General features: G+C 32.6%; 2 protein-coding genes across 2 annotated transcripts; both read left to right on the plus strand.

Moving 5' to 3' along the window:
- Window positions 1–8,927: 8,927 nt before the first annotated feature.
- Window positions 8,928–10,835, plus strand: Aspvir_005164 (FAD-binding oxidoreductase; the record flags this gene model as incomplete). The annotated part of the gene is made up of 4 exons (XM_043268383.1): window positions 8,928–9,266; window positions 9,339–10,392; window positions 10,439–10,620; window positions 10,677–10,835. 4 exons carry the CDS (start codon window positions 8,928–8,930, stop codon window positions 10,833–10,835), a joined length of 1,734 nt encoding a protein of 577 aa, XP_043124318.1.
- Window positions 10,836–11,556: 721 nt separating this feature from the next.
- Window positions 11,557–12,766, plus strand: Aspvir_005165 (aspartate-semialdehyde dehydrogenase family protein; the record flags this gene model as incomplete). Its single annotated transcript, XM_043268384.1, has 3 exons — window positions 11,557–11,584; window positions 11,645–11,902; window positions 11,961–12,766. The coding sequence occupies 3 exons, from the start codon at window positions 11,557–11,559 to the stop codon at window positions 12,764–12,766; spliced, it is 1,092 nt and encodes a 363-aa protein (XP_043124319.1).
- Between the last annotated feature and the right edge of the window lie 338 nt (window positions 12,767–13,104).

Raw genomic sequence — 13,104 nt, forward strand, 5'->3', positions numbered from 1 at the left:
TGTGCCAGGTGCCCCCACCCTGCTTCCCAGTGTGGGTGCACCACACTGTAATTTCTAACCACATTATAACTTCTAATTTTATGATATTTGAAGCTATTTGCAATGTATTAGCTAGCTATCTATAAAAAAAATATTACTATTTACTTTAGCTACTCTTGCTGCTTTAATTAATATACTACTCTCCTGTGTAGGTATTAGTAGTAGTGTATTACTATGCACCTTCTTCTACTACTTTTATAATTATCTCTTCTTTATAGTAGTATCTTTGGCCTTCCTCTTAGTAATAGATTAATTTATATCTTAAATATTTAGTATACTAGTCTAGCTAAGCAGCTTAACCTACTGCTTAGTAAATTAGTGCTATAAAGGGGCTTGCACAGCCCTAATCTAGATAATTATATTATTTACTATAGATAGGTGCTTAGTAGTGATTTAATTATATTTAAATATTTATTAAAGATTCTATTATAGCTTTAGTATAAGCAGATCTGTATGCTTAGATAGCTTTACCTAATTCTTTTTAAGAGTCTAGATTATCTTTAGAGGTGTAATATTAATGCTAGAAGATGATATTATAGTTAGTGGTGGAGAGGGAGTAGATCTATATAGATTAGGTATAGTAATATCTGGAATTTCTAGCTAGCTAGTAAGAGAATTAATAATCCTGCTATTATTAATAGGCCAGATACCATAATCTTTAAAGGCCTTATAGATAATTTATTAATTAAAAGCTACCTCTTATATGGGCCTAATTATCTATAGGAATTCTGATTTCCCTACTAGCTAACTAGCCCAGTAAGATAGCTTATTATTAATATATTAGAAATGCTATTTATAGCTTAAGAATAGCTTCCTATCTAGTGGCTGGCAAAGGTGCGTTATATAAGGAAGGAATCTAAAGGGTATAATACTATTATCTTTACATGTTTATAGGAATTTAAGTATAAGTGTAAGGATCTACATCGCAGGGTAGATAACCTATTGACTAGGTAAGAATTAGTGATGATAATTAATAGAAAAGAATGATAGAGAGTAGTAGATTAGTTTATAATAAAACTAATCCTTATCTTCTTAAATATTAGATAAGGGGAATACTATTTATCTTTACTATCTATCCTAGATATATTTAGTAATAATTTAAAAACAGCTTAAGATATAAAAATAGGAGGTTAAAAATAATTAGGATATAAGGGGTAGTTATATAATTAAGTAGCTAGGCTATAGCTAAGCCTTTATAATTATACCCTCTCTAGTTATAATAACTATCCTTAGTTAGAGTTATATAACCTTAAATTTTCCTAAAGAGTAAATAATATTATAATAGTTAATATAATATAATATTATTAATAGGGATAATTAATTATAGGGTAGATATAATACTTCTATTATATTAGCTTTATATATTTTAAAATTTATTATATTCTTTATTATTATGTACTATAGTGTGGTAGTAAATAATATTATTATAGATAATAACTATAGTATATTTATCTTTAATTATATTTTTATTTATATTTTCTCTTCTTTTAATTTTATATATTAATACTTCTCTTTTATATTATAGTATTTTCTTTAATATTATAGTTCTTCTTTATTTATTAATACTTAAGATTTAAGTTTTTTTAAATCTTATAATCTTTTTTTTATTTCTACTATATTTTACTTCTTCTTTATATTCCTTACTATTAAGTTTTATTATAGCTAATACTATTATCTATAGAAAGTACTAGTATATATACTACCTCTATACTATATTAAAGAACTTTAACCTCTAAGGGGGCCTTTCTTTTAAAGTTAATTATAAGCTTATAGATAGTACTTCTATAAAGTATATCTAGTATAATATCTACTATTTACTCTGTAAACCTATATATTATATTAGATTTATATATTATTTTAGTATTAATAGCTATTTCTAGACTATATCTAGTATAGCTAGAAATGCCCTTAACCTATCTACTATTATTAAATAATATACTAGGTTCTTTAATCCCTAGTATACCTAGGATCTAAGTCTTTTTAAGAACTTTTTAGTCACTCTTCTTAGGCTTATTAATACCTTTAAGAATATAGAGTAGAACTACTATTAATTATATAGTATTATAAAAAAGAAAAAGAAATAGTATATAAGTTTCTAGGTTAATTTATTACTATAGTACTATCTTAATACTAATATTCTTATAGAGTAATAAGTATAATAAGTTCCTTAAAGATTATTATACTAAAATAGCTTATATTTAGTACCTAAATACTAAGGCTATTATTAATAATTAAGCTATATATTATTTAGCTAAAGCTCTTTAACTTATACCTAGTAATATTAGATATATAGTTTAGACTACCTCTCTTCTCTTTTTTATAGAGGAGATTAAGATAATTAGTATTTATTTCTATAGTAATAAAATAGTAGTTACTAGCTAGACTTACTTAACTAATATTAATTAGTATTTTCCTTTAGTGCTTAAGAATATTTAAGTTAGTATTATATTCTATCTTTATCTATTATACTTAGCCTTAGCTAAGCCTTCCTAGTACCTTTATATTAGTTAATAGTAGTAATTCTTTTCTTATATTTCTATATTACTTCTTATATATTAGTTATATTATTAGTATGAACCTATTAGTTATATTCTAAAGGCTAGTCTTTCTATTTAATTAAATAGTACTATTTATTTCTAATAATATAGCTATTCTTAACCTCTTTAACTTCCTATTTATTATTATCTTTAAGCTCTAGTATTAGTAGTGATTAATTATGCTTTACCTAATTTTATAGTTCTAAGTATAATATATAAAAGATATTATAAATTTAATTATATTTTATAGGTAAAGTAAGATAATATACTTATAATCTAATAGCATCTAGTATATAAAAAGGTCTAATAAAAATAGGAGCTAGCTTCTTACTTAGAATCTTTAATTTAAGATTCTTTATTAATAGCTCTACTAGTTATTCTTTTTCTAATACTAACTCCTTATAATATTTATTATAGTACTTTATTTATATTTTACTAGCTTTATACTATTATTCCTTTAATCTTTCTTAAAGATCTAAAAGTTTTTATACTTATACTATTATAGCTAGGATCTCTCTCTCTATAATACTATTCTTAGTATATATATAAAAGTCTAGATTATACCCTAGTAAGATTTTAAATAGGGATTTATTTAGTAATATATTAATTATTCTATTTATAGTAAACTTAGCTTCTCTTAGCAGAGTTACCTAGTTATTTTATTCTTTATTAATAAAATAATAGAGATATCTTTTAAGGACTTAGTTCATCTATTCTATTTAGCTATTAGTTTAGGTATAAAATATAGTTAATAGTCTTTATTTAATCTTTATAATATAGTATAATTTTATCTAGAATTTACTAGTAAAGACTAGTCCTTAGTCTGAAATAATACTATTAGGTAGTCTAAATTTTAATTTAACTTTTTAATAGAATAGTTCTACTAGTTCTACTATAGTTATTATTATTAAGATAGGGAAGAGGAGTAACTATTTTAAGAATCTATTAACTATAACTAAAATACTATTAACTAGATTAATCCTATATAGTATTATTAGAAGTCTAGTTATAAAATCTATTAATAGTTTACTAAATAGATAGGATAGTTATAGTAATAAATTAAGCTTATTATAAGGTCTATACCTTAGTACTATAGTACCTTAGTATATTAGATATTCTTTAATATATACTTTAATATTATTTTATAGATTTATCTAGTGAAACTTTTATCTTAGTAAGGCTTTAGTATAGTTTCTACTAAAGTAACTAGCTAGTAGTTTATTATAGTAAATATTAATTAATTAGTTCCTTAATTATTTAGTATTAGGCATAAATAACTTACCTTTAAATTATAAAAGATCTTTAGAATTAATATTCTAATATTTTTACCCTATAGTATCCTACCTAATAGTAGTAATTTAGTATTAAGCCTTAATATCTTTAGTTTATAATTATTTAATTAAACCCTTAAGATCTTTAGTAATTTTATATTTATAAATATTTTCCTTTTAAGTAGCACACTTAACTAAGGCTTATAGTATTAAATAGTTATTAGTTAACTACTATAGATTATCTTAGTAAATCACCTCTTACTATAGATAGTCTTTATAATAGCAGAGCTCTAATAGTATATTATCTAGCTCTAGTTTATAGTTATCTTAATCCTTAATTCTTAGTAACTATATAGTAACTATTTACTTATAAATTAATATAATAATATTATTATTATTAGACTATGATATAATCTAATTACTATATTATCTTATAGATATATTAGTAGGGTTGGCCTTTCCCTTTTAATATTTAATAATAAAATTAAATAATATTAATAAAATTAACTAACAGGCCTGTCTGCTGTTCAACTTTAGTTATTTTATAAAATCTTATAGGTTAATATAATTAGAAAGGACCTTAATCTAATATATAGCTCCTTTAGTATACTAATACTAATATTTAAAGAAATAAATAATAGTAAATAATTTCTTATCTAGTATTACCTAATTAAGTTTAGCTCCTATAAACTTTCTTAACTAGAAGGCCACTAGATGCTATCTTCCTTATTTATCTAGTTAGAAGAGAATACTAGCTATACTATCCTTTAAGGTATCTATCTCTATCTAAATTAGTAGAGCTAGATTAAAATAATATAATAGTAGTACTACTTAAAAGACTATAATAAGTCTTTAAAATATAAGTTTTTTAATAAGATTAAATTTTACTAATCTTAGTTTCTTTCCTTCTTTCATTCCTCTTAGGAGATTAGTTAAAGGTAAAGTAATTAAGGAATAATTCTTAATAAATTATTAGTAGAAGTTATAGAAACCTAAGAAAACTTAGATATTATAGTAACTATAGGATTCTTTTTATATAATAATAGTTTCTACCTAGCTTATATCTATAGATACACTATTAGCTAAAATAATATATCCTAGGAATTTAATATAATTTTAGTAGAAGATATATTTAGAGGGTTTAGCATAAAGCTTTACCTTTTATAGTCTTTCTAAGACTTAAGAGATATATTTAGTATATTCCTCTCTTATTTAGGAGAAAATTAAGATATTATTAAGATAGTATTAATATAATTCTAGAAGATAGCTAATATATTTATAAGACTAAAAGGTATAACTATATACTTATAGTAGCTATATTAAATATAAAAGGCTATCTTCTATTTATCTCCTTCCTTAATATAGATTTAATAATATATATCTTAGATATTAATCTTACTAAAGTATTTTGCCCCTGAGATTTAGTTAAGAATCTCTAATATAAGAGGTAATAGGTACTAATTCTTTATTATTATCTTATTAAATCTATAGTAATTAATATATAGTTTTAACCCTCTATCTTTTTTTAGGATAAAGAGAATAGGGGCTCTAGTAGGACTTTTAGAAGATTAAATTCTTCTATATATTATATTCTTATTAAGATACTCCTTTAATTTATAAAGTTCTGCTTAGGATAAGGAATATAATAGACTAAATAATAGTAATTTATTAGGTTTTATTTTAATAGTATAATCCTAAGAGGAATAAGAGGGTATAATCTTTAATTTCTCTACTAAGAATATATTATAAAATCTAGCTAATTCTAGAGGTATATTTTTAAGAGAATAATATTTCTAATTCTTCTCTTTCTTAGAAAGCTATATCTCTTTAGATAGCTTAACTAATATAAATACTATTACATAGTTATAATATAGTTTCCTAAACTTTTAAGGGGTGGTTAGGGAGAAGGTTAATATCTTAAATTACTATTAATACTTCTATAGTAATAAGTAGATACAGAGGTCCTATAATATAGTTATTAAAAAAAGAATAGGACTTTCTTTAGATTATAAGTCTTAATTAATAGCTATATAAGCTTATTTAAAACTTTATTTATTACTCCTAGAATTATAGATAATAATAGGGACCTTCTAAATCCTATAAGTAGGGGTAATAAAGTTATTAACTACCCTAATAATAAAGATAATAAGTTTAGCTTACTATAGTTTTTATAATTTTATAAAGGTAATACTAATAATATTAATCTTAGTATAGCTATTAAGATTAGCATATATTTTAAGGCTATTAGATAGTTATATTAGAATATAGAAATAACTAGTAGTCCCTACTTCTAGGTAGGAGGTTAGAGATATAGGTTTTATTCTAACCTCTTATTATTTTTTATAATTAATTAGACTTTAGTATCCTTTATAATATATTAGTTAGTAAGATATTCTTTACTACTATATTTATAATATTTTAAGGGGTTCCTATCCTTATTAAGTTAGTTTTATTTAGATTTTTTAAACCTTTTAATATTACTTTAGAAGTATTTTAATAGATTACTATCTTAAGATTTTCTAATATCCTTCCTCTTCTATTTTTATTATTTCTATAGAAAGGTATAATATTTTAAAGCTATAAATACTATTTTATCTTAAGTATCTAGTAGCTTCTCTAGGTATTCTTAAATATAAGTATATAATTCTAGTATAAGACTACTAAAGAAGGCCAGAGCTTATTACTTCTTATCTTATTAAGGAAAATATTATTCTAGGGAATCTAGATAATAATAAAATTCTCTAGGATCTTTATCTAGATATTAATAAGCTTAATATAATTTAATAATAATATTAGCCTTAATAGTTTTAGCATCTTAGATTAGACTTAAGGTCTAGTTCTTAAAAAACTACTATAAATTTTTAGTATTTTATTATCTCTCTATTAATATTTTATAGATTTTAATATACTATTACTACCTGCAGGTGGAATCCATTTATATAATAGTAGTAATAATTTTAAATTTATTAGGGCTATATTTCTTTAGAGCTCTTTAGAATATATATTCTATATCTTAGAGCTATTCTTCTCTTTTCTAGAGTAAATATTTAATAGTAAAGATAGGAAGATTCTTAAATTTAATTTCCTACTTATCTTCTATTAAAGAGAAGGTGTTATTTTAGTAGGAGAGTTATTTAGATTTATTAATTCTTTAAATCTATTAAAGATATTTAAGTTTAGTAATTTATTATAGAATTTATTATAATTTAGCCTCCTTTAACCCTTAAGGTTAATTAGTAGGAGTAGAGGAGTTACTTAGATTAGAAGATATTTCTTTAATAGGATTATATTATTCTACTAATAAAGGGGTAGAAGCAATAGCTTTATAATAAAATTTAGTAGGTATTATAACTAATACTTAGATAGTTAAAGAAAAGAAGGATTAGAAATTATAAGGATCTATATTATAGGGTAGATAACCTATTAACTAGGTAAGAATTAGTAATAATAATTAATAGAAAAGAATGATAGAGAGTAGTAGATTAGTTTATAATAAAACTAATCCTTATCTTCTTAAATATTAGATAAGGGGAATACTATTTATCTTCACTGTCTATCCTAGATATATTTAGTAATGATTTAAAAATAGCTTAAGGTATGAAAACAGGAGGTTAAAAATAATTAGGACACAAGGGGTGGCCGCATAATTAAATAGCTGGGCTGTAGCCAAGCCTTTATAATAAGATAGGAGCCATAACTATTAAATATAAGTATCTGTTTCTCTCCTCTTTTTATATGCTTATTTATTGCCTTGATAAAGCTTTGAAGCCATTGAATAGCTAGTTTATCTAATATCTAGCTATTAGGTTAAGTTACTATTATTATATTTAATGGTAAGGCCTTACTTTTATTAAACTAATACTCTATGAAGATTCTATTGCCTTTAGGAAGCAAGAATAGTCAGAAGGGATGAGAAGATTTAAAAGAATTATTTTAAAGAATAGGTAGGGATATATCTTTAAAGATAAACTATAGATCTATCTACTAACTATCTACAGTAATATATTTAATAGTTATAATATTCTTACCTCTTTTAGTCTTAGGAAGATTAGGGATAGCCTTTAAAGCCTTTAAATTAATCTTTATACTAATTACCTTCCTAGATCTGTCTTCACCAGGCTGGAAACTATATTTATTAAAGTTATATACTAACTATACTAGTATATTTTTAACTATATTTATAAGTAGATTATACTAGTATACTAATAGCCCTGTATCTTTAGCCTAGATATACTTTAATTCCTTTATATTCTGCTTCACCAGGCCTAGATTAAGGTGTTCTGGGAGTTATTTCTTAAAGTAATATACCTATATCTTACTAACCTGCTGGTTAGGCCTTCTAGTATATATAAGTGCCTGATTTGCCCATACTTCTAGAAGCCTGGGAGTTACTGGCATACATACATTATGTATAAAGGTTATCTAGTATATTAAGGCTTCCTCCTGATACCCCTTAAGTACTTTATTAACTGGTTTCTAAGCTGTACAAGCCTGCGAGGCAGATTTAATGTAGTTTTATAATATTTAATAGGGAACTCTATATTCCCGCGTAATCTTAGAGATATTTAGTTTTTTTTAAGCTTGGGCAGCTGCGCACGCCTTAAGCATGCAAGATTCATTAAATTTAGGGGCTTTTAGCATGTTGTGTGGTTGGAATAGCTTCAAATGATCAATTCAATAAAAATTGGAAGTTATGGTGTGGTTAGAAATTACGGTGTGGTGCACCCACACTGGGAAGCGGGGTGGGGCACAGATAGGGCCTATGATGGTCCTTAATATTAAGGTACGGACTACGGAGTACTGGGACTGGACTTTTCCCACGCTCTTGTTTGTCCTATTTTCGTGGGATATTATTCGGCCGAAAACCGACGAGCTCCTCATACCTGCGTTCAATGGCGTCGATGCTTATAGGGTGCGGCTGCAAGATGCACGCAGCACGATTACCGAAGAACAGCAACGACCAACTAGCCTAATAACAATCCTTCTCCCACTTGGTTCTGTGTACATCTTCCCCAGTTAATTCTTCTTCCATGACTTGAAGAAGTTTACTGATCAAGTAATTTCCTTCAACTTTCCCTTCATGTCAGCCGTACGAGGCCATCTTCTTTTTCGGGGTTTCCCCGCATATCCCCGCGCCATTCTTCGACAAACCAAAACTCCCCATGTGCAAGTTTCGACATTCAGAGCTATTCGGTATAACAGCTCCAATAGCTCAGAGATCACTTCTAAAAGCCAGAGGAATTTTGCTGGATCAAATTTCCCCGCTCAAGCGGCTCCCGGCTTCTGGACGTCCGGCAAGGCGCTCCTTGCCTGTGTCTTAGCTGCTGGCATTGGCTACGCATATGCTGCCACTAGTCGGCCGTCGCAATTGGAGAGTTCAAAAAAGCCTCGATATGGAACGGCAGAGGATTTCGAAAAGGTGAGAAATTCGCAATCAATCGCTCTGTGGAGCCAAGCATACGATGCTGATTCTGGCCTCAACGATGCATAGGCCATTGCTGAATTGCGAATCACGCTCGGCGATGATGCTATTAGTACGGACGAGGGTGAACTTCAACAGCATGGATACTCAGAATGGTCTTCTGTGAACGCGGATCGTCTTCCGGTCGCCGTTGCCTACCCAACGTGCACAGAAGATGTGGTGAAGATCGCCAAAGTTTGCCACAAATACAGGATGCCAATGGTTCCATACTCCGGCGGTTCAAGTCTCGAGGCAAATTTCTCAGCTCCTTACGGCGGGTTGACCATTGATTTTGCCATGATGAACAAGATACTTGAGATTCACGAAGATGATATGGATATCGTCGTCCAACCATCCATCCAATGGATGGAACTAAATGAGAAAATCAAGGACACCGGTCTCTTCTTTCCAGTCGATCCTGGCCCGTCCGCAATGATCGGTGGCATGATTGGGACCAACTGCAGCGGGACCAATGCAGTGCGCTATGGAACAATGAAGGACTGGGTGATCAACCTGACAGTCGTCCTGGCAGATGGCCGGGTAATGAAGACTAGGAGACGCCCCCGAAAGACCTCCGCTGGCTATAACTTGACAGGAATGTTTGTAGGCTCCGAGGGTACTTTGGGTATTGTCACCGAAGCAACTCTCAAGCTCGCTCCGATTCCAGAACAGACTCGGGTTGGAGTTGTTGCATTCCCCACGATTCGGGATGCTGCGTCGACTGCCATGCAACTTATACGAAAAGGAGTCCCGGTACAGTGCATGGAAATTCTGGACGATGTCCAGATGGATGTCATCAACCGTGCTGGCGGTACTGGCCGGACTTGGAAGACTTTACCCACCCTTTTTTTCAAGTTCTCTGGTACTAAAGCTGGAGTCTCTGACAGTATCAATCTGACGAGAGAACTTGCCAAGAGCAACAATGCAGCATCATTCGAGTTTGCCCGAGACGACCGAGAGGCACATGATCTTTGGTCGGCGCGAAAGCAGTCGTTATGGAGCATGATGTCCTTGCGGAAGGAGGGTTCGGAAGTGTGGTCAACAGATGTTGCCGTTCCGATCTCCAGGCTACCTGATATTATAGGTAGGGCTCAATCTAATTACCTTCGAACCTGCGCTGACGTGAATAGAAATTTCAAAGAAGGAGCTTGACAACCTGGGCTTGTTCGCCAGTATTCTGGGTCATATCGGAGACGGAAACTTCCATTCGAGTATAATGTACGACAGAAAGGATGCCGACCAAATGGAGCGGGTTGAGAAGGTCGTCCACGATATGGTCGACCGCGCCCTAGAGATGGAAGGATCTTGCACCGTCAGTATAACCAAGCTCCTCCCAGTATCCGCAAACTAGCTAACTTCGGACGACAGGGCGAACACGGCGTGGGGCTGGGCAAGAAGGCATCTTTGAAAAAGGAGCTTGGCCCGGCTACTCTTGATGTCATGCGTAGCATCAAGAAAGCCCTTGATCCTCACTGGTTGTTGAACCCTGGTAAGATCTTCGACTATGAAAGTGAGGCATCAACATGAGGTAGAGTAAGAGAAAAACAACTACCCTTCAAGACTTCTCCAGATGGAGTTCTGGCCTCAGCGGCAATGCATTCGAGACGATGATACCACAGCCCTTGCGTGCATATATTGGCTGAGACCAATGATTCTATGAGCAATTTGTACATCTATGATGTGAATAATAATAGCAAGCGACCTACCTACCTACCTACCGTCCTGCCTTAGATATCTCATTGAATTCATCCAATAACATTGCTGGATTTTGCTGACTAGATAGCGCACAGGCGGTGGGTGCTGACTCATTGTGGGGCTTAGCGCGGGACGGTGCGATATCGCAGTCCCTAAGTAAGTCGTAAAAAGATACCTTTGATATTGTTGCAACAAGCGTCTCTCCTCAAACCCTCGGTGAGCATTAATCAAAAGGTTAGTTAATATATTTCCTGTGTGTGGAATTGCTCGTGTGTTGCGTTTGTCAAAAGAATATGATGTTTGTCGCTTGAAGGAGTGGGCAATGGAGACTGTGCCTGCGGGGCATTGAATTCTAGATGAAGGCTTTTCGAGTCATACACCTGGATTCGCCTGCTTTGCCCAAGGCTTTGCATGTCGTTGGATTTCTCTGTATGACTGATGGATGATGGACTTCTCATTCTTCGAATTTAGCTCATCCCTGTTCTATCCAGCCAATTGACTCCAAAACCAGGTCGACTGAGCCGTACTTCACCCTGATTACTCTCAAATCAAGATGGCATCATATCCTAAGAAGAAGTGCGGTATGGGCATATTGTGCAGTCCATATCTCCCCTAAATCATTATTACTCACAGCGCGACAGGTGTCCTAGGCGCAACCGGTTCGGTCGGCCAACGATTCATTCTCCTCCTCGCGGACCACCCTTTCCTAGAGCTGCACGCCATTGGCGCGTCGAATCGCTCGGCCGGCAAGAAATACAAGGATGCTGTCAGATGGAAGCAGACTACGGCTATGTCTGAGAGGCTCAGCAATCTCGTTCTGCGCGATTGCAGGGCTGACCAGTTCAGCGACTGTGACCTTGTCTTCTCCGGGCTCAACAGCGACGTAGCTGGTGAAATTGGTGCGTGATACTATTATCTCGAGATTAAAGTGCGAGGGGCCGCCGCTGACCCTCGCAGAGATGGAATTCATCAAGGCCGAGATCCCTGTCTTCTCTAACGCCAAGAACTATCGAAAGCACCCCCTTGTTCCTCTCGTCGTCCCTACCGTCAACCCCCATCACTTGGATCTCATTCCTCACCAAAGGAAAGAGTTCGGCCTGAAGAAGGGTTTCTTAGTTTGCAATTCTAACTGCGCTGTGATTGGCGTTGTCATCCCTTTTGCCGCTCTCCAAGCCAAGTTCGGTCCTGTTGAGGATGTGGAAGTTTTCACCGAACAGGCCGTGTCTGGCGCTGGCTACCCTGGTGTTCCCAGTATGGACATCATGGACAACGTTATCCCCTATATTAGTGGTGAAGAGGACAAGCTTGAGAACGAAGCCCAAAAGATTCTGGGTTCTCTGAACGCCGATGCCACTGCCTTCGATGAACAAAAGGGGCTTACGGTTGGAGCCACCTGCACTCGTGTTGGTGTTACCGATGGCCACATGGCTTTCGTCTCATTGCGGTTCAAGAACCGGCCCGGGCCCAGCGCGGAAGAAGTCAAGCAGGCTATGCGAGAATACCAATCCGAGGCCCAAAAGCTTGGGTGCCCTTCTGCTCCTCAACAGGCGATCAAAGTTTTTGATGAGCCTGACAGACCTCAACCCAGACTTGACCGGGATATCTCGAAGGGATACACTGTCAGTGTGGGACGTGTTCGTGAAGCAGCATCGGGCAGCCACTTCGACCTGAGATTCGCTGCACTCTCTCACAACACCGTCATTGGAGCTGCAGGATCGTCTATCCTTAACGCCGAGGTTGCAGTCATCAAGGGCTACATTTAGACTTGTGCAGACTTCTTAAGCGAATTTGTTGTATAGCGAATTGAGGAACGAAAATACCGATTTCAGTTTTAGAGACATCTAATCATTATTTACCAAAAAATTAATTGGAACTCGCGTGAGAGGTATAACTATGTACTCCGCATTATATAAGCATATGCATAATCTTTGATTCATGCAGGTGGTTCCAGATTAGGCATAGCGCTAGGGCTCCTCCCACAAGAATGATCCGCTAAGCGAATTTCGTGAGTGGAGCGGATATCACCTCTTCTTGACTTTGACCTTGGTTTTTTCTTCCGTGACACTTCGACAACTAACCGGGTTCAAGTCGACAAAGCAGT

This window comes from Aspergillus viridinutans (genome assembly GCF_018404265.1).
Source record: "Aspergillus viridinutans IFM 47045 DNA, scaffold_3, whole genome shotgun sequence".
In the NCBI taxonomy this organism is placed as follows: domain Eukaryota; kingdom Fungi; phylum Ascomycota; class Eurotiomycetes; order Eurotiales; family Aspergillaceae; genus Aspergillus; species Aspergillus viridinutans.